Source organism: Schistosoma haematobium, chromosome 4, assembly GCF_000699445.3.
Source record: "Schistosoma haematobium chromosome 4, whole genome shotgun sequence".
In the NCBI taxonomy this organism is placed as follows: Eukaryota; Metazoa; Platyhelminthes; class Trematoda; order Strigeidida; family Schistosomatidae; genus Schistosoma; species Schistosoma haematobium.
Genome location: NC_067199.1, coordinates 35,538,710 through 35,565,949, shown reverse-complemented (window position 1 = coordinate 35,565,949; position 27,240 = coordinate 35,538,710). Strand labels below are relative to the sequence as shown.

The 27,240-nt window shown below is 31.6% G+C and overlaps 1 protein-coding gene across 1 annotated transcript in view; it reads right to left on the bottom strand.

Annotated features, from left to right (window-relative positions):
- Positions 1-26,933, bottom strand: part of SCNN1G_3 (sodium channel, non-voltage-gated 1, gamma) — a 94,105-nt gene extending 67,172 nt beyond the window's left edge. Inside the window, exon 1 of the mRNA XM_035733938.2 lies at positions 26,334-26,933. Within this exon, the coding sequence (XP_035590146.2) occupies positions 26,334-26,870 (537 nt within the window). The 5' untranslated portion in view covers positions 26,871-26,933. The remainder of the gene's footprint in view (positions 1-26,333) is intronic.
- Between the last annotated feature and the right edge of the window lie 307 nt (positions 26,934-27,240).

The window sequence follows — 27,240 nt, the reverse complement described above, 5'->3', positions numbered from 1 at the left end:
CTGTGAAAATAGGTGATAAGAAATTATTAGTTGCAGTTGATTGATCACTGAGTGGTGATCAATGTCATGTATGTGTCAAGTCCTTCTTAGCGCAAATCGAATGCTGTGTGACAAGGGATCGAATCCGTCAGGGAGCATCAGTTCTCTCAAGATTACAGGTACACCTTGCTGGCGAGTGTCAAGTAGCACTAAACCTAAATCCAAGGTTTCCTGTTGACTACCTCCAACCACCACTGAAATTATTAGTTCCATAAATATTATAGGTAAGAACTGATGACGAAGTTCAGCATTTCTTACTGAATATCACCAATCACACCTTACATCACTTATGAAATGTGTTTAATAATCAATCGAACAGGAAATGTGTTCGCTACCAAAGAACATTATATTTTGTATACATTTTTTCCAAGTATAACTGCTTTGAGTATTTGATTATCCTTCCTGGCAAAATGATTACTTTTAAACATCAATCGAATGAACACATGTTTTGATTTTGATTTACCAACTTTTCATATTGGGTTATATACACTATTGTGTAATTTTATGAATGTTCTTTGTAACCAGCCTCATATGTATATACGCTTATGTATTCATTTATATAACCATCGAGTTTTTATATGTTTGGTCATTATCTATCATACACAAAGGATACAGTCGACTGACTAGAGTAAAAAATTAGGTGTAATGTTCAAATCACTATGTAAACATTATTGTAATAGGGTATTCATTTCCTATGTTCAACATTTTTACATACTTCCATAATACATTGTCCTGAACCAAATTGCATAAATATTTCATCCAGACTCCCCTACCCCCACCCCAGCATTAAAAAAAACAAAAAACAAATTTGAATTATCTCAATGTCCTATTGAATATGTAGAACAATTCCATCTTCTTTATTTCCCTTGCTTATCCCTGTATAACTATTATTATTCATATGTATATTAACATTTATTTCACTTGATATTTAAATCATATAGACAATTTTGTCCTTGAAGTATTAGGTCATATCATTCGACTCTATTAAAGTAATGAGGTAAAGCTACTAACTATTCATTTTCAATCTAATATGAAATGAATTTCAATTGAAGAATTCTAAGGAAATAATAAATGAAAGCATAGGTTTGTTTCAATGTTTTTAATTCATGAATTGAATATATTAAAGTAGATATAGTATTTAATAACAAAAGAAAAAGGAAGAGATTTTCGATGAATATTGAAATTAACTAGATAATAAGGTTTAGATTATGATTTGCAGTGAGAATCAAACTATCCATTTAAGTTTATTTATATTCTCTCCAATTGTATTCTTGTAGAGTCTCAGTTTTAAAGTTCACATATATAGAAACCTAAATCTAGTATCTTACTGACTCAAACTTTAGTGTAGTGTCAACCGGAAGTTTGTTTCTCATTGTTGAATCTTTTCTCAACTAATGATTTAGTTGAGAATAAAATTTAGAATAATGCATTAAATCAGAAATAAATTCAAAACTCTTAAAGATAATTGTAGGAATGAATGATATTCTAAAAAGAAGTAGTTTTTTAGGGCGTTTGTAATATGCCTTTGCTTAATAGCTTTTATGCCAGTTATAATGGATTGATCATTGGGTGGTGATTAATGTCATGTATGTCAGGTCCTTCTGAATGCAGATCGAATCCTATCGACCAAGTTGCAATGTGGCTATCAGTCTAGGTGACTCGACATTGCATGCACTGTGTTGAGATAAGATGATGGTTGGAGGTAATCAACAGGAAACCTTGAACGTAGGTTTTGTGCTACTTGACACTTGTCAGCAAGGTGTTTTAGCGTGGACCTAAATTGTTACAAATATTAAATTGAATGTATTTCGAAAGTTATTTAGTAAAGTCGTTTGATAGTTATCTTTCAATGAAAAATTGAACTTGAGCTGTTAACGATTTGACTTTCTTAGGGTTATTATATTTCTTGAAATGATTTCTAAACTTAAGTGAGTATTAGGATGAAAAACCACCACCCTTTCATGAAAACATTATGAAAAAACAAACAATAGACTAGTACTTTCAGATTATTCTCTAGAAAGACCTACAAATTGTCATACATAGAATTACCAATAGCGAGCTACTAGATTCACAAAAGTTTTATAACCTATGTCTTGACTCAGAATTTACTCAACAAATAGAACTTTAGATAATGTCAAACCCGTAGATAATTACTAATTGAATATATAAGTAGTAGGAAGTTTCGAAGCTACATTTTATTCACAAAATATTCAATCAAAAAACACTATGCCAAAGACGTTCTTAAATAATAATAATAATAATAATAATAATAATAATAATTCAAGATGAATAATGAAATCCATGAACCAATTAATGATTATTCGGTTTCGTTGATTTAAACACAGTATGCCAGAAAAAACACATTCAAACATCATGTTTACATGTCGATAATTAGTTCGCTATGATTGCAAACTTGATTTAGTAATTTTCAATCGGATTTTCATGAAAACAAATTCTTGCCTTTTTTTAAAGTAAAACGTCTACTCTTATTCTCTATCATCTCAAATTATCTTATTTTTGATCTTATTTCCTTTATAAATGAGAATATTTGGGATGTAAATGAGTGTTGAAACAGTTTTAGGTTTATAAACAAAGACGCGCGTTTCGTCCTGTTTTGAACTCGTCAACTGTATGTATCTGCATCTGAGAGTTGATGTTCACGCCGAGACTCCAACCCAGTACCGTTCGCTCCGAAAGTCATCACGTTATCTACTTAGCTATTGAGCTCTAGTAGCCACGTGCTTGTGTAATGGGGTGAAGTTTAAATTCACTTCGTGTTGTTTTACTTGTATCTTCCCATTGTTATTTAGGACTGCGATTGATCAGTCTCATGTTGGCATATGTGCATCCTGTTCGGATTGCCTCTGTATGGCCTTAAGTCACAAGCTTTTTAAGCAAAGATGGATAGTAACTAGCAGTGGAATCCAGAACACGCGTTTCAACCTAGTTTGGACTCGTCAGCCGAACGCACCTGCATCTGGGAGTTGATATTCACTCCGGGACTCAAACCCAACATGAGAGTGACAAATTGCAGTCCTAAATAACAATGGGAAGATACAAATAAAACAACACCAAGTGAGTTTTAAGTTAAGTTATTTGCAAAGATTACACAGTTTTTTAAAGGTACTTTTCGTTATATTGTAAAACTAATTAAAAATTGTTTGAAAACCATGAAGGATATCTCAAATGTTATATTGTGGTTTAAAAATCCTCAACAATATACATTTGCAACATCATTAGAAATTAAAATACAGACATTTATATCTTTTAATGACCTTGTAAAATTAAATCATAGGTGGAAATGTATCGATTTAAACATGTCATAGATACGACAAAATCCGAGGATGCTATTATCAAAATTTTTCATAACGATAACCAGTGAACAGACAAAACAAGATTAGATTTTGAATTAACAATGTATTTAAACGGAGATAGAGATAGATAGAAGAGAATAGTTCCTTGTAAGCTTTGTCTTGATATCAATACTATTCTTAGATCCCTTCAGTTAGTAGTTTTTGTTAAAGTTATAAAGTCAGCATTATTGTCAAATGCTTGTGAAGTTACTTATTTTTGGGGGGTTATTTACATCTTCTACGCCCAAAGATAAATATTTCAGAATTTATGACTGTGTATAAATTTATTTATTATTTATTATTTTATTTATTTTAACACATAGACATTGGTACAAGGAGGCACCAAATACATATGCGCCACACAAATCTCATTTAATATGTGTGAGGGCTGTGGTACTACCTGGGTGCCCAAACCGAATCAGGTGGTTTTCTTAGGGAAACACACTCGGAGCAATGTCAGGAGATGCAGTCCCATGGTAGCCGGCGACCAATAATTGGTTCATACGCCATTTGTTCCCTCAGGGTACAGGAGCCTATGTGCATCATTGATCTAAAGTCAGGGTTTTCCAACTCCCCTAGGTAAACTCTCCGTCTCCATCAACCCGGTTAAAGCGCCGGACATTCGCTTTTCGTCCTCTCAATTTTGTAAACAACACCACCGCCACGAGAAGGCAATGAGTAGGACTTTCCTGGCAGAGGCTATATACGCGTGGATATTCTCAATGGGATTTAGCAAGGATCTATTTTCAGTTATACATCAACTTATATTGTTTCTATATTATTACAGTTATAATAAGACAATAAATTGCTTAAAATTGTTTACTGTTTACCTAATCATGAGTTGAAATAAGAATTTCAAGTGCTTTAATTCTATTCTTTAACTAATCATTGTAATTCTTTCATTATGTTCCATGAACGACGCTAATATTATGTAACATATAATTTATTGAAATTAGGAAAGAATACAGTTAGGCGTTACTAACTGTTAATGAAATATGTGAAGGTTAGAGTATATCCATATTTTTACATCTCATGATATCTTGATATATTTCATATTTATTGAGTTTTATAGAAGGTTGATCAGCCAACGTAAATCCTATAACTGTATACATACATTTAATCATTTAGGCTTTGTAATTATCTTCTATAATTTAATGAAAATATGATGGAACTATAATTCATGGATAAGTCAGTCATAAGCATTTGAGGGATTTCAAGGTCATGGCGTCAATTTCAGTACCTGATGCTCACGTACGATCGGTTCACGGCGGATTTTAGAGAAAATGTGATCAATGAGCGGTTACAACAAATGACACTCAAGATTCGTTCAGAGGTCGTCCATAAAGTGTAGTCTCGCCGAAAATATTTTTAAATTGCATTATTTCTTGCAAGAGTTTCAACAGTTTTCTTTTTTAAACTTTTGGCATCAAGTAGTAAACCCTTAATTCTATAAAATATCGTCTATGCAATAATTTAAAGTAAAATATTTCTGGACCCAATGCCATAGTTTGTAACACATTGTATGTTTGAAATGTACGGCACTAGATTTGGGTTTCAATATATCTATCAACATTGGAATGATAAGTAAGAAATAGGGCGAAACACTTTCTGAATTCTAATACTAAACATAATCAATTAATTATATTTTACTCAATAAAGTTACTAAGATTTACTTCAGAATACTTATCATTTGTAATTATCATATTTGCATTAATACTACATGTCATAATTAATCTTCATTCTTGACTAAACAGTTCTAAAATACAGTATATGAGAAATGGGTTTTTGTGGATATTATAGTAACTCACTGATCAAAATGGTGAATGTGTCTTTCAATTTCGTGGATTAGTTGAAGTTAGACATAAACACCATTGTATACCGATTGGCTCAGTGGTTTAGAGGTTAAACATTCGCTGAACGAGACTCATAAGCCTTAGGTTCGAATCCTGTGAGGTGAGATCACGGATGCGCACTGTTAAGAAGTCTCACAATAGGACAAAACATCCGTCCAGTACTTTGAAGTTTTCCATAATGGTCTAGTTTCAACTGACTTATGAACTCAACTATTAAAAATACTGTTTAGTTTGTTAAACTGTAAAGTTGACACAAGTTTTCTTTTAAAAAAAAGTTAACAACAAATTTTTAATAATCTAATTACATTGAATAAAACATGAATTTTTAAAGTATAAAATAAAGGCTTATTCCCATCAGATTTTATTTTATAAAGTTTATCATGTCCTTATTCACAGCACGATATTTAGAGAGAGCGAGAGAAAGGTTTTATTTATTTATTTATTTGCAGGACATTTATTTAAATTTTCTTTAATTGAAACATTTAAAACATTGATCATGGAACATGGCCTAGATACCTATGAATGAAATAATTACACATATAGATATTTGATCAAGGTAAATTAGATTAATCAATTATTCTTTTTTCTCTTTTTTTTCTTTCTTTCTTCTCTTCACCTATTTCATATGAGTCGGTAGGTTTTTTTACATATGAGTTAAATGCTCGCGCGTGAAACCAGTAGGTCTAGAGTTCGAATCTCGCAGGGGGCGAGGTCGTGATGCGCACTGCTGAAAAATCCCATACTAGGATGAAACGGCCGTACAGTGCTTCCAGGTTTTCCATGGTTTTCTAGCTTCAACCAGTGAACTTTCTAAAATCTCCACAAAACCCCTTCTGAAGATATATGTATGTATGTTTGTTTTTTGTTGGCGTGATATTTTCATTCTGAACTGTAACCATAACAAGCATTTCATTATTCATGAATGTATTTCTAATTGGTCTTATAGACTACTGATAAAAAAAGGTCTCACGCAAAAATATAAAATTCTTTCGAATTGAATAGATAGCTATCAATAACAGTTAGAGATAATATTAATAAAGAATTATCCTTTTCTAATTTATGAAATTGAAAACAATATTAGATACTGTTAAATTCATTGTATTAACAAAGTGATACCCTTAAATCGATTAGTTTAACCCAGCATTGATAGTGATCTGATTATTTTTTAACCGAATCAACTGAATGAAGGAAGCATATCACTTATAGGTAGAATACTATTTATATAGAGATATCATTCTTGTTTATTTAATTACCAGTTTATTAGTCACATAATTACCTACTTGTGAACATTAAGAAATTTTAAAATATTAGATAGCCTGTTATCGTGGATGCGCACTGCTGAGGAGTCCCACAATGGGACAGAACGGCCGTCCAGTGCTTTCAGGTTTCCAAAGGTGGTCTAACATCAATCGGTTCATGATCTCAATCAAAAACTTAATAATCTCCACAACCCCTATACTAGTTGTTATAATGAGTTTGATCAGTAGTGTCATCTTGAAATAATATATAATAACATAGTCATGAAAAAGTGATTTCCAGGTTCTTTTCCAAGTGAAGAAGAAGATATAATTATAAAAATAATATGAACCTGAGATATATGTTTTTCTTTGAAAAAGCTTGGACTAGATTGTCAGGTGAAACATTGAATTGATTTCAAATTCTTTCGCTGAGATTTTACAAATACATTCTTCCTCTTTAAAGCTGAGATAGTTATATGAAATTAACAGCCATGGTTGTACATTATTGTAGCTATGGACATGAATATTATTAATATCTACATATTGTTCATTGAAGGTTCGTTGTTAGTTCGAAAATATGATGAATAGTAAACGTCTTCTTATTAATGTTCCCCCCGCTAAAAACATTTACTGAGAAATCTAATTGGAATGTAATAACTGATTATTTAAGGTGTTAGAAGATGTTTTTTGAAAATAAGTGATAAAGTAATAAATTTTCCGTCTGTTAATATTTAATGGATTGAAGGTTTATTAAGATTATTCAGTTGGAACGGTGTTCACATAATTTAGTAACTTGAACGGCTGTTTGTTTCGTGAAAGGAATTCATTAAAGGAATTATAACTCAATTTTTTAAGGCATCTGGACAGGTGAGTTATCTTTAGGCTACTGATTTAGTATCTAATACTTTGTGTTTCCACTTCCAATCATTTTGGCTGATTTTTATTTGTTCAAACTCTTTTAAGGTTTTGAGTATTTTATTGTTGAGAAGAATAAAATAAAGCATATACAGAGATTCTCAAGAGTTCTCAAATGATATGATATTATGATGAAGACCATTTTGAATGTATTACTAAGTTTTTCAAATTAATTTGTCGCTTTTTCTACTTTAGTTATTAACAACAAAAGGAAATGTCAAGTGTTTTATGCAGCTTATCTATAACGTAGAGTCAGTCAGTCAGCTACAACGTAGGAACGGGCACATATGTGCATCGATGCAAGTTGCCATACTTCATTAGCACAGCAAGATAAACACCGGATTCATAGTAGTTAAGTCAATGGTGGTAATATATAAAAAAAGATTGCATATGAGGACGTAGTACAAGAAGAAAGAATTAGTTGGTAGAAAGAAAGATCTGAAGCGATTTTAATCTCATAGTTTAAAGGAAGACAAAGAGTGTACACACCTATGCCATTGTGATCGATTCTGAGCCATGTCACCCAGAGTCTCCAACCATCGGTTACGATAGTCATGCGGACCCCAACCAAGTAGTCTGAATCTACCAACATGAATAAGACTAGAAGTTAATGACTTCAAGCACTGATATCATGTTTCGATTTGGCCAATTTTGAGTAGTATAATTTAACGAAATGTTTTATATTAAATATAATAATGAAATACATTTCTGTATCTGTCGATATCTGCTTAAATGTCTATATGAATTTTATCATTAAAAAGTTACACTTTAATATGTAGAAGATGAATTCATACGTCAGTCAACTAAGACGGAAATATGATTGAAAACAAAAACGTATTAGATAACTCCAGTTATAAATTCAAAATTATTAGATTTATGTTACGGTAGACAAAATATTATTAAATTTGAATCAATTCATATTATAAATTGGAAATGAACAAGTTTACATTGATTGAATCTTAAATACTATCATTGAGTAACAAAACAAAATAACTTCATTTCAGCGGTTTTTGAACTTCAATGAATCATCATTATTCATTAACGTATCAGTCAAGAGCTTTTTCTCTACTTCAGTAGTATCGCTAGTACAAATACGATTGATTCTATTGAATAAACACTATTAATCCAGGTTTGTAATAAATTAGGCAGTGATTATGGAAATTAAGATATTACCCTGTCGATCTTGGATTTCTATATACAGAACGTTTGATGAAACCATTATCTCTCCTACTAATCAATATGTCTGGAAAAGGAAGTTGGTTATCCTTTTCTTCGCATGTAAGAGAAATATTGTTTTAACTTGTGTTGAGTTCTTTTAGCAAGTGGTTCACATCTTCACGTTTATCCTCTGTGATTGTGATTTCATCAGCGTACCGTTTATACAGAAACATCTTTTGAATTGTGTCTTCAATTAGATTTTCAACATATCCCATAAACACAACAACCACTAACGGTTCTAAAGGGCCACCGATAGCTACGCCATCGATTTGTCGAAAGTGCTCACCTTCAAAAGTGAATTTTATATGGTCAGTAAAGAATAGTAATACATCTCTAAGAGTTTTAACAAGAAACGGTAATTGAAGGTCATTCAATGAGATATAATTACATAAAATAGCAATGATTTCCCTAAGAGGTACATTTGTAAATAAAGTGTTCACATAAAAGAAGTACATTGTCGTTGTTTTTATATTCATATCCATTAAGTGCTTAATTAATCCAAATTAATCAGTCAGGGAATACTTACAAAAGTAATTTCGGATAGGGTTTAATACTTTTGTCAGTTATTTTGTAAGGTTGTATGTAAGTGAGCGACATATTGATAGAATTAGAAGTAACAGGGTATTAGGCTTATGAATTTTTGGTAATCCATATAAAATAGGATACACTGAATCTATAAGTTTTAATATATTAAACTCATTCTTGTTAATAGTGATATAATGGAAAGAAGTCGAAATTCGATTGATTTAATAATTATGAGCTTTGTCCAACATTACTTCCTTTCTGATTCAATGTAGTATTTGTTTTATTGTCTCGCATGATATTTTATTCTGTATAATATACGATATTCTTGTATTCCATTGACATGAACTATGCTTAGTATGTGATTTGTTATAACTCTAAGTATTTTTCATATATGTGATTTCATCCTAATTAATAATGAAAATGGGTGTACAATCAATATACAAATGAGTGTATTTTCTACTAGAGTCGTCGTCGTGTTTTGGAGTTAATAAATCATCATTTATACCAGTCTTTGTGTTCTTACTTTCGCCTCGTGGGAATTGCAGAGGTCCCTCGTTCCAAGTATAAGTGATAAGCGTTTACGACATAACAATCAGCGACGATCAGATATAATAAGTAGCATTCAACTGACAATTTATAATAAATAGCATTCATGTTTAACAATTTCATTAGATTCGAGTTTACTTTCTTTTCTAATTTACGTAACCCATCGGAATCAAACCCAGCCATACATTTGTTTTTATCACCGAGAATGGATTCCATTTTATTTTCATAGTTGGGTTTATTCATAATAACAACACCAAATCCTTTATCAGGTTTAACTATAATAATATTGGCATTATTTCGCAATTCTTTTAATCATTTGAAGTACTCATAAGTTAATATGCTTCCCTGCTTGGTTCAGTAGAATGGAACTGGTGCACTACATCCACTAGTTTAGCTTTAAATCAAATTTTATGTAACTAAGGATGAAGGAGCTAAAGTATTCAATTGATCATAGAGGTTTTCGAATTGGGCATTGATTGTCAATCCATAGATTTGTGTTATATGAACAGAAAAATTAAAACCCAGAGAAAGTGTCTCCTTTTCATGAACAGACAATACAACAGAGGACAAATTAGTGAATTATTTATCAGGATTAATTAGGAAAGAAGAGAGATGGATATTATTATTATTAAGACAAGATTTTCCAGCTTTTTTCCTGATCCCTTCTATTGTTTTTAAGATGACAATACCACGAAAATTGGATGCCAGCTCAGTGGTCTAAAGGTTAAGCATTCTCGCGCGAGACTGATAGGTACTGGCTTTGAATCTCGCGAGGCGGGATCGTAGATGCGCACTGCTGAGGAGTCCCACAGTAGGACGAAACGATTGTTCAGTGCTTCCAGATTTTCTATAGTGGTCTAGCTTCAATTGACTCATGAATTCAACTATTAAAAATTGATGAATTTGATATGACACACTATAGACCTTTCAGTTAATACAGGTAATACTTGAGTATACAACTCAATTATGTCTTGTGATCACATGTTGTCAAAATGATATTTATCATTGTCTATTTTGGAAAGATCAAAAAAGCTTTATGTAGAATTCTAACAATTTTGAGTATTTCATTCTACATATTTGAAAACCTGTTGATGTCGTCAATAGAAATGAGATCACATTTGCATAACTTTGTTCATCTTTAGAAAAAAAACAAGTAAAAGCCCTTAGGATTTTTGATTAAAATAGAATGTAAATATGTGATAAACTAATATAGGATCAGAAGGGGTTTTGCGGAGATTGTAGTCATTTCAATAGTTGAGATCATGAGTCAATTGAAGCGAAATCGCCATGGAAAACCTGGAAGCACTGGATGGCCGTTTCATCCTATTGTGGGACTCCTCAGCACAATCGTAATAGAAGAAATGTTCTTTCGTTTAACAATGTATTCATATTATATTAAGTGTTTCAAAGAGTAAAATATTGACTAAACGAGTAACTTGGAATGATGTTGGCTTTTAAATATTTAGTTTAAGGAATTACATTTCAATTTTCTTTAGTATATCAAGTAATTCACGGATACATTCTAGCTTCAATTGACTCATGATTTCAATCAAAAACTTAACAATCTCCGCAACCCCTAAACTGATAATTACCATGTGCTCACTAGTGACTAGCTTTGTGAGAAAATCCTCGGAGTTCTGGTGAGAAGCCGTGATCAGTGGAGCCAATCCGTGTCGGGTAGAAACAGGTGTCTACCTCAGTACAATGGAAGATGGTCGCGCAATTTCGTGGATTGGTTAGACATTAACACCGTTGGATGCCGATACAGTGGTCTAGTTGGTTAAGCCTATGGCGCGAGACTGATAGGTCCTGAGTTCGAATCTCGCGGGGTGCGGGATCGTGGATACGCACTGCTGAGGAGTCCCACAGTAGGACGAAACGGCTGTCCAGTGCTTCCACGTTTTCTATGGTGGTCTAGCTTCAATTGACTCATGATTTCAATCAAAAACATTCTATTTCATAAGACTAAATAAAACATAAATCATTACGATTGTTAATTACCTGTTTGCAATGGATTTTCTTTGTAAATAAATCAAATTTTATGCCTGATTACTGATTATTTAAATCTCGCGGGGTGGGATCTCAACCACTGAAATAGTAATGTTTGTCAACTTAATGAGAAGATCCCTACATAGAGTATATCGTATGTAAAGTTGAAAAAAAACAAAATTGAAACGTGCTTCCAAGGATTCAATTAAGCTTCTTCACACGCATCATCATATATATTGACGTCATAGGAAGTAATAAGAAAATAGATGAGACTGGTCATTTAAAGATTATCTTTATATCCTTACTTTGGCTGCACCTCTTATACATAATTACGTGTGTTTCGGACACTTTCAACTATGGTTCATTCTAGTTAGACAATTTTTTTGAAATCAACGATGTGATCTATGAAATTTTCAGTAGAGTTTCTATAATAATCTCAAAATTTAAGGTATTACGGAACTACTATTCTGAGTGTAGTATAATTTTTAGAAAACCATTGCCTTGAAGTGACTGAGGTGATACCTATGAAAAAGGTCAATATCAGTTCTTTACCATGTACAACACAGTTCATAAATTTAAATATCAGAATATTTGTTATCGTGTACTGGATTAGCATTATTAAATGGAATATTGAGAAATTAGATAGATTTGAAAAATCTTAGTCTATCATTAAATCCAGTCTATTAGAACGTAGTTTAATCACTGTTAAATGTATTTCATGCAACAAACAAAGTATTTTCATTTAAGTTTGTTCTGTTCATTCTTAAAGGCAGTACATTCGTTAACTTTTCAACAAAATAAATGATTACAGCTTCTTTTATAATGATAAGGTGTTATGTTTGAAGCGATTACGAGTTTACCTAATCTAAAAGCGGAACGAAGACTTTGTGGAACAATGACCAATAAGCTAGCTATTCCGATGCGTCCTAATTAGAAAGAAAAGTCTAAGTTCAGAAAATGGAAATATATTCCTCAAGCAGCCAGAAGCACGAGCAACCACGACAGGCACTAATCAAACGTGTATATATAGCATAAAATTGTCCTTGGGAAGTGCTACAAAATAGCATACTTAAAGATACAACGAACCAATAGCATATAAGATCCTCCCAAGTGGGAAATACAACATGAAGGTGAAAATGATCGCTTCTGGCTCGTAAACAAGAAATTCAAATTTTTAAATAAAATTACAAAAATAAAATATTTACCAAGTGAGTTTTGGGGGTCTAACATCTCCAACATAAGGAAATCTAATTAAAAAGAAATGATTGTTCTCTATGATAAGTACTTCAATTAGATTATTTGATTCTTGATTCTAAGGTTCTAATAAAATTTTAACAAATTATGGAATTAAATGAAAACATTTCATGTGATTTCAACATAGTTATAAAATGATTATTCAGCTGAATATTCAATCGGATATTTGGTCTACTTGTTCCTGTCATTTGGATATTTCAACAAGTTATCTTTTTGCTTGTTTGTTTTAACACATCATTATGCCTATAATCCTCATAACCTATTCAGGTGAGTTTGTGAAAAGTTTACGACATTTCTCTATACAAGTTACAAAAGAGCCCAATCAGAAACAACATGGATGCTAGCTACATGCATCGAAAAGAATATATATTATTCAGATGTCAATTCCTGGATCGCTAACAACTAACTGGTGGCCATTCAATATTTATCGTCAAGATAGATCAAGAAATCAGAAGAGGAAACCTGTTGAAATCATTTGTGCTAAGAATTCTATACTGTACCAAAAATATGATATTGAATAAAGCTAACAATAATAAATAATAAATAAAGAAATAAAAATAACAATTTAACGTTAATTAAAGACTACTGTACAATGATAAATCTGATATTTTCCTTCAGAAAATTAGTGAAAACTTAATCAAAATGCACCAATAAATGATTCACTAATTGAGGATCGTATTAAACTTACATATATATACCCGGTGCTTTTAAATAAAGGAGATTTTCTCAGCATTACTCATCCACGATCCGTGCACGAAACTAATAAGTACTGGGTTTGAATCTCGCAGGATGGGATCGTGGATGAGCACTGCTGAAGAGTCCCACAATAGGATGAAACATCCGTCCAGTGCTTCCAGTTTTTTTCATAATGATCTAGCTTTAATTGATTCATGAATTCAACTATTAAACTATACTCTATCAAATTTATCCAAGTTCAAAATTAATCTATTTATATTTTACATACAAAATAAATAATAAGAAAATAAAAAGAAATTATGCTTATTTATATAATTGATTCAATCACTTTTCATTAGTTATTTAATTGAATGAAATATTTATTATGATTTTATGAAATTTGATCTTAACATCGAAATGAGATCTTTACAAGATCATAAAAAGAGAATTAAATAGAGAAACAAAATAAAACAAACTTCACTTAGTTTTCATGAAAACAAATATCATATCAATAATTATTAATTGAAACTTAATAAATTCTATAATGAAACAATCAGTAATTGTTTACATATGCTATTGAAATATAAACAAACATGATTTATAATATTGTTTAAGGTAATAAAGTTTGAAGAATACATTATGTTAGGAATTGGAAGTAGATATGAAAAAAAAAGAATAACAATTGGAAAGAACTGGAAAGAATTGTTTAGGACAGAGTATGAGGATGATATTGTTTTATTGTGCGATAATGCCCAAGTCATACAATCCGCGTTTAATCAGTTGACAGTCAATGTCCGTAGGTATGGTATATGCTTTGCAACTTTGAAGTGCAAAGTACTTCTACAAGACTGGCAGGATTCTAATCATGTACTCACCCTGGATGGTAAGCAGATAGAAGTAGTTGAGAAGTTCATGTATCTAGGTAGCTGCATAAGTGCTGGTGTTGGTGTGAGTGATGAGATCAATGCATGTATAGTGAAAGCCAGAGCGGCTTATGCCAATCTGGGCCATCTTTGGCGCATTCGTGATGTTAGTCTGGCTATAAAAGGTCAGATCTACAACGCGTGGGTGGGAGCAGTTTTGCTCTATGCTTGTGAAACCTGGCCTATCCGAGTTGAGGATGTTAGACGACTCTGTGTTTGATCATCGTTGTCTCTGAAGGATTACTGACATCCAGTGGCAACACCATGTTAGTAATGCAGAGGTTCGGCATCGTGTGTTCGGGCGAAGAGACGATAATTCAATTGGTGTCATCATCTTGAAACACCGACTTCGGTGGCTTGGCCATATTCTACGATTGTCGTCCCAGAGAATTCCACGTCGTGCATTATTTGTCGACTCTGGGACTGGCTGGAAAACGTGGAGAGTTGGACAGTGTATGACATGGTGTCGTGGTATGAAAGAAGATTGCAAAGGGCTGGCTTATGTTCGTCCTTCACGACTCCCTGGCTGGGGTCCGAGAGATGGTTGAACACAGTGGCTAGAGACGTTATCAGATATGGCTCAAAATAGAAGCAAGTGGCGATCCTGCTGTAACCTTATACTTTCTTCATAAAAAGTGGTTGTACCTTCCTTAACTGAAAGAATTCTTTCGATTGTACCTTTTCGTTTCCCTCATTATTCTTATTACATCACCATACACTAAGCTGTGGTCGTTATTGTTCTTTTTTTTACGCTTCTTACCTTCCTTTTTATTCTCTTCCCATTCTCATTGTTTTGTGTGGCGCATATATATCTGCTGCCCCCTTGTATCAATATTTATTTGTTCAAATAAATAATAAATAAATAATAGGACAGGGTTTGAATGGAGAGTGGTGGTAGAAGGACTTTATTTTTTTACGAAGAGTAACAGACGTAAGTAAGTAAGTCGGTAAGTTTAAGGTAATAATTAAAGAAGAACAATATAAATTGATTATATTTTATGAAATCTTTTCAGATGATCAATATTTTAATCGTATCGTTTGCATAAGTGAAAACTGTTAACCATTTACATTTGAAATAATAATTGTAATTTACAATGTTAAACAATTTATCACTTCAATATGACATTTTCTGTCTGAAAATGTATAAAAATTAAGAAATTTAATCAGTTATCGAAAAGTTTATAAAGTTATTTAAAAATCTATGAATGATCGTAGAAATCAATATCATTAACCAAGTGACAATACGAACCGAGAGTGTCGATTGTGATACAATTAGAAACAAAACCTGATTTATGTAACTCAGCATTCTGGATAATGATTTCATCTGTTTGATGGGTCAGAAGATATATATTTCATGTAGAAGTGTTCCTATCTAACTGGTCTACTCATTAACTTACATTGAACAAACCAGTACCTCAAATTATCAATCGATTAAATCTCTTTAACATTGCCTACAATTGCCTTACTATTTACACTGTAAAAACACAAAGGTCGGTGATTGTGCACACATCTTAAAATGTTATAACAACCTTGTGACTCAAAAGTAAAAAAGTCATTGAAATTACAATCATATTTTCTACGACTTTATGATTGTTAAAATAATAAATAATGCCGAAATTTCTAAAAGTCTCACCAATATATTCAAAAAGATATAATTATCGACTTATCACTGTGATGATAATTGGGATCTCTTAAGTTCACATATTATTTGCTTCAAAGATCACAATTAAGTTTGATTAGTGACTTCTAATTGTTCTACTCATCGATTATTTCGGTACTCCTTGAACTCTTTTTACATTTTTTTACAATATATTTTAAAAATTTAAATTCCTTATAATTCTGGCATTACCATATAGCTATGTTTTCTAGGTCAGTCTTTCAAATAAGCTCATATAGGTGATCTTGATCATTTCAAATGTACACAATCGCCAGTTGTGATGTTTTGTTTGTTTATCATCATTTTTGTTCTTGATTTGTTCAAAATATTATGCTACGTTCCTTCATAGCAATTTAAGGAATGATTTATGATATAGTTTATATAAATCAGATTCGATTTCCAGAATATTTTGAGATGGTGGAGAAGATTTGTAGCTCAGGTGGATGATTTTCATGGAGTTTTGTTCTCTGAGCTGGATGGTTTGATCGTTGAGCTTTCATCGTTCTTCTGAACGACATCATCAGCAGAAACATCTATCTGAAGTTTGGACTGATGATGTCGTTCAGAAGAACGATGAAAGCTCAACGATCAAACCATCCAGCTCAGAGAACAAAACTCCATGAAAATCATCCACCTGAGCTACAAATCTTCTCCACCATCTCAAAATATTCTGGAAATCGAATCTGATTTATATAAACTATATCATAAATCATTCCTTTTATTTTGTTCATGTATAATCTATGTTAGAATGGGTAATATATAGTCAATCTTTAAAATTGATTAATAATTAGATCAGTTGAATTAACCTTGTTTCTATCATTAATTCAACTAAACTATGAAAAAAATTGTATCATTTGACCTGATAACACGTTTTTAAACAATTAATCAAATTTTTCGAAATTGGAACAAAAAATCTTGTAGTAAATTATTTGTGACTTAGAATTTTCTTTGAAAACTTAATGAATTGTCAACTTGCGTGAATTCATCAAGAAGAATACAGACAAACTGACCAATAGATTATTTGTAATACTACTACTACCCCCCTCCTCCCTCTCCTGCTTCTACTACTACTCCCCCTCCTCTCCCTCCTGCTACTACTACTACTCCTCCCCCTCCTCTTCTCCATACTACTACTACTACTACTACCACTCCACCTCCTCCCCCCCTACTACTATTACTACTATTACTACTACCAATAGTGGTAATAATAATAAAGTGTTGATTTAAAATATTGGATCATAGAATAGTTATTGTTTACTTTTGATGCATTTCTGTTTTAATATTATAAAAGGCAAATCTGATTAAAACTTGTTTTATAATATTGAACAAGTTTTGTTCTGTTAGATTTGTGTAACTATATTTAAAACAAAATGTTCACTGTTGTATTTATTATAAGAGATAAGAAATTGGTTTCTTTACAACAACAAAAAACGTTGTAAAATAAAGAAAGATACAACTTCTTAGTTTTGACAGTACTGATAAATTGTAGAATGCCTTATCCAATTACTTTCTAATTTATAATAATTTAATAGAAATAGACTAATGGAATGTAGATGAGAAACAACTGAAAAGGTAAATGTCTTTGATAATGTTGTGCTCTCTGAGGTTGGTGATTCAACTGTAAAGGTTTCATAATCACTTTGATCCTAATTATTAATAAAAATGAAAGCTATGTGATTAAATAGTAATATAGTGAACAAGAACACCAGTGGGGACAATGGAATGTATTTGACACAAAATTACACGACTTGTTAATAAAATCTAACAATCAAATAATAAATACGTAATTTGCAAAATGTTCATCAATTGTCTCATAATGACTCAGATTTCATTGTTCTTGCGGTTTCATACAAATCGCATTCTGTTTCCATTCTTTACTGTTCGATCCTCTTGTCTCTCTACTATCAGACATTCTGTTCACGACTAACATCATCTACTACTTATGCCAATATAAGTATCACACACCACAGTATGAATCAGTGAAAAATCATCATCAAAACAAACTTTCTGTGATTCATATGTCTGTTATACTCTATTTCAAGTTAATAGCAAAAACAACGAAATGACTTGGAAATTTTAAGTTATATTGAAGTATAATCTAGGTTTCATTAGAAATGAACTACTAATATTTTATACAGTAGGAAAAGTGTTCATGTTCATATTTACCCCTAGCACGTCTGAATTATAAATGTTTTATTGATCCCCTGATTGAAAACCTACTCATTGAATGTTCCTGAGTACCATTCTGAATGAACATATGATCTATCAGTTCACATATCAGAAGATATTCATTAGATTCAATCCTGAATAGTACCAAACAGAAAACACAAGTCTTTACGAATAACAAAAATGATTTTATGAATAATCAAAAATATCTTATTCAATCTGATTGTTTTAATAGGAGGTTTGACGTAAAAAGTAATGAGAACAAACTATATTAGATAAGTAATAAAAGTGCTATATAAACTCTAAAGTTTTCATCAATTAACCATTCAAACTGTATAGAGTCTTCACTACACTGATTAGTATAAATGTTTTATCAATTTCATCGAATTTAGCAAGCAATTGATCATTTATGATTAATGTCCTTAGTTTACAATAGGCATTTTAAGGCCATAACGAGTGATTCACTGCCAGTCTAATACAACACATTTTATTCAACTAATTCAGGTAATGTAGAATTGTAATTAATTTTTAAAATATTTTATTTATATCATATGTTAATTAAAGAGTCGGTTGATATGTCTATCTCCACTTGTTGATATGTTTCTCCACATAATTTCCAGTATTAACAGTCTGTAGGTTACTATTGGGAAAAGGTGGGAAAAGAGGAATATACTAGGTATTTGATGATGACTTGGTGAATTAATTTATCTGTATATTTTTAGGAAATATTGATCGTACACTCGCTATTTATAGACATTAACACCGTTGGATGCTGACTCAGTGGTCTAAAGGTTAAGTATTCTCACACGGGCCGCAATGTCCTGGGTTCGAATCCCGCATGCGAGATCGTGAGTGAACACTGCTGTGGAGTCTTACACCAGTACTTCCAGATTTTCAATGGTGGTCTAGCTTACATCGACTCATGAATCCAACCATTAAAATCATTAGAATCTCTATAAGCACCCATTCTAGTTATAGTATTTCTATTTAATCCTTATGATATGCTTCATTTTAACTGAACATACTATAATCATATATCTATATTGTTGTTAAATAAATGTAATCAACTGACGATAGATATTAAACAGTTTTGGAACAAGAAATTATTTAAATTTTGCATGAACAGAGAGTTGTAAGTAATTGTTAGTTAATAGGTATAAGTATCAGAGTTTCCCTTCACAAGTTCATATGATTTGACCATTAATAGAGTATTAATAATAAAATAATTATATGATAGGGATATCACAATTCGTAGAAATTTTAATTTCTGACGTTTCATCGATCTTATTATCTCCTTACCGTGAGTAATTGGCTTACGCCAAGTCACAGAACATCAGAAATACAAATTTCTATTCATTGAAATACAAGTTTATCATTATTATATTTTTATTGTAAGTTATGCTTTTGAAATAGTGGAGAAAATTTGTATCTAAGTGAAATGATTCTTGTTGTGTTCTACTTTATAATCTGACTAATTTATTTATAAAGTTTTCATTATCATTTTCTACAATATGAACAAATCTTATTTCATATAAAAGTAGGCATTCATTATAGTTCACTTAGTGTTATTTACTTGTATCTACCAATTGTTATTTAGGACTAGAATTGATCAGTCTCTACTTGGCATATATGCACCCTGTGCGGACTGCCTCGATATTGCCTTAATTCACAAGCTTTATTAGGAAAGATGAATAGTGGCTAGTAGTGGAATCCAGGAAGTGTGTTTCGTTCTATTTGAGACTCATTAGTTAGATGTATCTGCATCTCAGAGTTGATTTTCACTCCAGAACTCGAACCCAGTACCGTTCGCTTTAAACGCCATCACGTTATCGATTTAAGTACTGAGTTTTAATAACCACCCGTTTGTGGAATGGGTTGACGTTTTAAATTCACTTGGTGTTGTTTACTTTTATCTTCTCAAATGGCACGAATCGCACATTCTAGATTCCACTGCTAGCCACTATCCATCTTTGTTTATTTATTATAATATTCAATGTTAAAATGTAAAATTCATAATTAAATCACTTAAATCAAATAATTAAACACAATAAAATTATTTGTGTTGTAGAATTACAAAAAAAAATCATCAATCACAAGTTAAGTCTATTAAAATTACAATAACGCAAATGAAATATTCACTTATTGATGATATAATTGACAAATTTTTCTAGCTGCTTTAATAGTTGAGATCGTGAGTCGATTGAAGCTAGACCATTATGGAAAACCTGGAAGCAACAGACGGCCGTTTTGTCCTGTTGTGGGACTCCTCAGCACTGCGCATCCACGATCCTGTTCGCGGGATTTGAACCCTGGATCTATCAGTCTCGCGCGCGAGCGCTCAACCACCAGACCACTGAGGTTAATTAATTAGTTTTATTATATCAGCCAGTTTTTTTTTCTAATTCCCATTATGAATTTTACAAATCTATGAATGAAATAATTTTGTTTTATATGTAAAGATTCAAGAAGATTGTTGTGATTGATATTTGGATATTATCCTTAAGCTTTGTACAGTATTCTTCCTGATAACCGTTGCTAGATAACTCTCTTAACGGTGTATAAATCAGAAGATGAATATAAAGCGTTGATTACGTTTATTATGGCACTACACCCATGTCACCAAAACTACAGGTATACAAAACAAGCATGAAAGTTAGTGCCGAAGATCAAGCAAGCGAGAGAGCAGGCGAGTCGGATGAACAGGATTAGTGTGTACATGTATATAAACATAGGGAAATGAATGAGTTATCGAATAAGTCAAGTAACTAACACTAAAGTTAGCAAAATGAATATGTGAGTAGACGGTAAACAATGCTTAAGCGTACATATTCATACAGGTTTAACAATAATAATGGTACAATGGTATAGATAAATTGTTATTGTACGAATGGCTCTATTCATTGAATAGGCTAACAACAGGGTTTAACCAAATTAAATGTGAACAAACTCAAATGTACATGAGCTGCTATAAAGTTTACATCCACAATATCTTTTCACGTTTATGTCAATGTTTATAGTAAATCTTATTTAGGTTATTCTGTTTTTGATGAAAACCAATGAAACTAATAAACCAGCCAGTATAAACACTGGCAGTCTACCACTAAATAAAGACCTCTTATTAATTTGACTGTATTATATTTTCTAATATTTAGTTATAGTTTTATTAAATTAAAGTGGTCTAATTTGTTTAGTATATATGGGATACAAAAATTTTTCATTAATATTAGATATAAGGTCGAGACTATAATTTATGAATGAACCAATCAGGTATAACAATAACACGTCTCGAATTTTGGTGTGAAATTCAATCATCCATTAGGATAAATACAGTTTCAGCATTGTAGATGATGTCAGTTCATGATGAAAACCCTAAATGGAATTCTTAACTTTAACCGTCAACTGTGAATCATAATTGTAATCACTCACACTGGTTTATAATCCTCATTTGGTACTAGTTATTAGGTGGACACTGTGAAGGTCAGTCTAGCGTTGCTCAAATGTCGTCCATAAATTATAGTCTCATCGATATAACATTCATATTCGGAAGTTCCATCTTGTTGCAAGTATTATGAACTGAATATTGAATAATTATCGTTTTGTCACCTTAGTGATTGTTTATTATCATGGATATTAATTGTAATCATACTGATTCCTTTCTCAGCAGTCGATATCAAATAGTTAAAATTAACTCTTCATTGTCTAACGCTGTCCCTGTTAGAAGTGGTGTAATACAAGGTAGTGTCTTAGGCCCTTGGCTCTTTTTAGTGTTTGTCAATGATATTTGTGAAAGTTTCTGTGTGGGTAAGCCCCTTCTATATACAGATGATCCTAAAGTAGTATATTCATTTTCTCCACATGAGCTGGAAAATATGCAAAATTGCATCAGCATGGAGCTTAACAAGGTAGCACAGTGGTGCTTAAAATGGCAAATGGAGCTTAATACGGCTAGATGTGGATAGATATGCTTCAGCGATACATCACTCAACCTAGACCTTACCATAAATGGAGAAGTGATATCTAGGTTACATACAGTAGTAGACTTAGGACTTAGATACTCCCAAGACTTGTCGTTTACAGAACAGATATTAAAACAGACCTCTAAGTCTCAACGTCTAGTAGTTTACATAACTCGAAACCTTTATAACAATGAGTCACGTATTCTAATGTACAAAGTTTGTGTTCGACCTCTTCTAGAATATTGCGCGTTTATTCTTAGCAGTGCGCGCATAAAGGATAAATTAAGGCTGGAATCAGTACAGAGGTGATTTACACTTCGTATTCTTGGAGCTGATTGTACCTTAACTTATAATTCTAGATGTAATAAACTTGGGCTAGACCCTTTATGGAAGAGGAGACTGAAACTAAATCTTATCTTTCTCTTCAAACTATTTCATAAACTATCCTTTACATCCGATCACGCGATTCAATATGCAAAACTTCTCATTATGACATCCGTAATTCCTTGACACTAGTGAAACAAACTCATTCTAAATCATCTCTTTATATGAATTACTTCACCTGTAAATTTTCTAGACTCTGGAATAACCTACCACAATCTATCCGTATCGATGCATACTGCTCCTCTGAAAATGCATTGGATGGTCTAGCACCTGTAAGTGTATCTCATTCCATAAGTAGTATTATAGGATCTTTAAATGTTAAGCCATTTTTATTAGTACATTCCCTAAGTAAAACCACCTACTTGCTATCACTTTATGTGAACACCGCTCCTAGCAACTTTAAATAATTTGAGTAATATCTAACATCAACAGTATATTACTTTCACATGACACACGCATTTAGGTAGACCTGATTCATATATTTTGGTAATTACTGCTTTGTTGTTCCGTGCTCTCTGTTTTCGTTTTAATTTCTCTAGTTGTAGATAATTATCATTAATTCGATCTGGCACACGAAATGACCTTAATTACACCGTTCATAAATCACCAGGCTATCCATTTAGGATATATTAAAAATTCCCGGCTGATGCAGTGGATTGCTGTAATACATGTACTACTTAAACAATTACTGAACTAGTATACTTGAAACTTTCTTCTATCACATGTTTGTTCTGCACATCTAATGTTACTATTTATATCAAATTGATCATGCCTGTAAACTGGAGTGAATTCTGCAATTATTATTTTCAGAATATAAATTATTATTATTAAGATTATTACTCTCATGAATGTAGTTTAATAAAAACAATTACATCAACAATCTTCTATTCAGCTTTTTTGATTGCCCTTTAATTTGAGAACAAATCATAATGATTGTTATGCGTGCGACAAATATTATTATAGGCATTGGATAATAGTATCTCATCGTTACAAATTGACTAAAGTTAAAAAAATGTAGACCACTCAATGCTAGCTCAGTAGTTTGAAGGTTAACCTCTGGCTGTCCTGAATTCGGTGCTTGATCTAGTCGTAGATACGGACGGCTGATGACTTTCCATTTAGTGATGTAAAACTATGTAAACATCTAAGTTGGTAACATTTCAAATACATCAAAATAAATTTATATGATATGTCTTTTTATTCTTTTTACTCGATTTTATTAGATGCTATACGTCATACTTTGTAATTAAAAAAAAACATTTCCAGCAAGAGATAAAGTCTCAACAACACAAAGTATATGTTACTAAGGTATCAGTTGGTTGTATTTCCTTTGTTTACCTAAGTTTAGTCAATTGTATGATTGAAGTGAATAGAAGGAAAATGGGAAAAAACATCTTTTTAAAAAGACAAGCCCTTAAAAATGTTTCATAGATGTTTTGCTTGATTACTATGTATACTTCCTAATTTTACTGAAAACCTAACATGTAAAGAATTGTAAGAAAGAAATTAAATAAAATGGGAAGTTTCTGAATATTATATATTCAACGAAACAATACCAAGTGAATTTAAAACCACTCTATTGCACAAGCAAGTGGCTATTAAGACTCAGTATTTAAGTGGATAACGTGATGGCGTTTAAAGCGAATGGTACTGGGTTCTAGTTCTGGAGTGAAAATCAGCTTTGAGATGCTGATACATCCAACTGATGAGTCCCAAATAGAACGAAACACGCATCCTGGATTCCACTACTAGCCACTATCCATCTTTGCTTATATTTGTTTATGCCAAAATAATGATTGGTGTTGAGTGATGAAAATCATAAATAAAATATTTATCCATCATTAGTAAACTTTTAAATTTAAGAGAAAAAATAGGTTTACATATGTTTATGTGAAGTATTGCTATGATTAATGGAGTAGATAGATAAAAGGTTAACATTATTATTTCAGTTTTTTATCTTCTGTCTCCTCATTAATCAAAGCGTATTAATTTAAAAGTAAAAAAAGATGACATTTATTGATAAAACAGTGTTGAAGAGATAACTGATCCCAGAATCCTTTACCGTATTCAACATATTTGTTCATTTAATAAGAATGTAATAAAACTGTTGAAAGATAAACAGAATTACTTTATAAGATGAATGATGGCTAGCAGTGCAAAGCAGGATGAGCGTTCCGTCCTGTCTGATACTCATCGGCTGGATGTATCTGCATTCCAGAGTGAACATCAACTTTGATGAGTCCAAAATAGGCTGAACCGCGCGTCCTGAATTCATCTGCTAGTCACTATCCATCATTCTTGCTTATAATGCTTGTTACTTAATTAATACAATATTGAAGCAGTCCTCAAAGAGTGCATATGTGCTAGTTAGAGACTGATCAATTGCAGTCCTAAATATCAATGGGAATATTTAAACAAACAATATGAAATGAATTAAGAATTACTTCACTTTTTACACAGTTCATATAAAAATCAAACTGAAGTTGTTTTTCTGATTTCACACCATAGACTAGTTTGTCTGAGACAACCAGGGAAAACCAGGAAATACTGAACAGCCGTTATGTTGTAGTATAGGATTTCTCAACAGCGTACATATTCACGACTTTATCAATGATTAAGAAAGCCATATAATGATTCCTGGTTTCCAGTGAATATCCAATTGAAGTCAATCTTTGGTGTCAAACTACAAATTCAACAATTGCTATTAACCTTCTACACAATGAAACTATTTAATTGATGTATAAAAATCTCTAATTAACACTGAATTTTTAAATATTTTATCTGTAAAACTGGAATTTTCATTACATACTTCCTGCTTTATTCATAATCTCCTCGTAACTATGTTGTACTTAAATAATACTTGGGGGTTTTAACGGTCAAATTTCCGTGCACATAAGAACAGTGCCTAAGCTTAATAAAATATTGATGAGATAATAAATTAGACATTAAAATAAGGATGATAATATTTAATTGATAACAAGAAAACGATCGTGGATGTGCACCGCTGAAGAGTCCCACAATAGAACGAAACGGCTGTCCAGTGCTTCCAGGTTTTCCATGGTGGTCTAAATTAAATTGACTCATGATCTCAACTATTGAAAAAAAAACGATTATTATTTATTAACTTTTCAATACACTTGATCTTGACAGACAAGCGAATCCAAAAGACCTAATTGACTCAATTGTGAAGTGTTTGACGTTAATACTGAGGGTTATAACTTTAAATATCCAAAAAGACATTGTACTTTTATGAAGAAGATGATACTTTAAAATAACAATGATGACATTCTCGAAACTTATCACAAGAGTATTTCGAAATAAACTTTAATAATATATCAATCATCTTGCAGGTCAATGAATTGCTTTTTAATGTTATTAATAGAAAATAATTGTAGTTTAGTAAGACTTTAATGAATTCAACGACCTTTCATAAGATGATCCAAATAAATATCAGCCGATAATAAACAACTATGCTCTTTTCGATATTAATATGGAGGTTACATTTGAAACATCCTCACTTATAGTTTCCTCAGACAGTATAAATATCTTACAGGTAAGTGTCTAATATGATACTGATTTTGGCAGATATATTAAAAAAAAACAGGATCCTTTAGTTAAAGAAATATTACTAGTATAACTTACCATACAATGAATTACTGTATGACTTAAATTATGTCCAAGTTTTGGTACAACAATTTGAGGTAAACTTTCTAAATATCCACCCATTGATACAGCGCTAGTAACTTGTTGATATGAATGTATATCATTACTGAAATAATAAGCTTTAGCTGCAAAATTATTCACATCTATAGCAAATTGTCTAGGTGATTTTAAATTATATTTATTCAATATAGAATTAGCTTCAGAAGATAATGGTCTTAGATTACATAATGTTAATGATGGAAATGGTGATGGTGTATCACGTAATACTTGTGGTGGATGAATTACATTATACTCCAAATATTGACGTGTTAATATAAACATACAAACAAATAAACCACCAAAAAATAAAATCACTGATGCAATCCATAAAATTTGCAATGTTTTATTTCTAGCGGTCACAACTCTTGTTACTCCACGTATAGTAGTAGTTTGACAAAAATGAAGAAATTCTTTTTTTAAATCTTTTCTCAATTGAGATTCATCTTTAGAAGTTAATTTTTTCGATTTTTTAGTCATGATATTAAAACAAAATGTATTTACATTATATGAATATGAAAAGTTTAAATTAATGAATATAAGAACAACAAGTGAAATGTTTGCCTAGTAATTAAATTTTATTTGAGAATATACCTACAATAGGATTGGTCCATTTTTAGTTGCTAGGATTTCCAAGAATGAACCAATCATAATACAGAATTATTGATAAAATGGTCATTTACAGAAAAAAAAGATTAAACATAAACTTTATCTCTATACCTAATATACAGTATAAAAAATATTTTGCACCGGAAAGAAATATTAAAATTTTTATTCTTTTAATCAGTTGTTTCTAAAGATTACTCATAAACCATTTACAAGAGATATAGGTTATAGTAACAATCTTTTT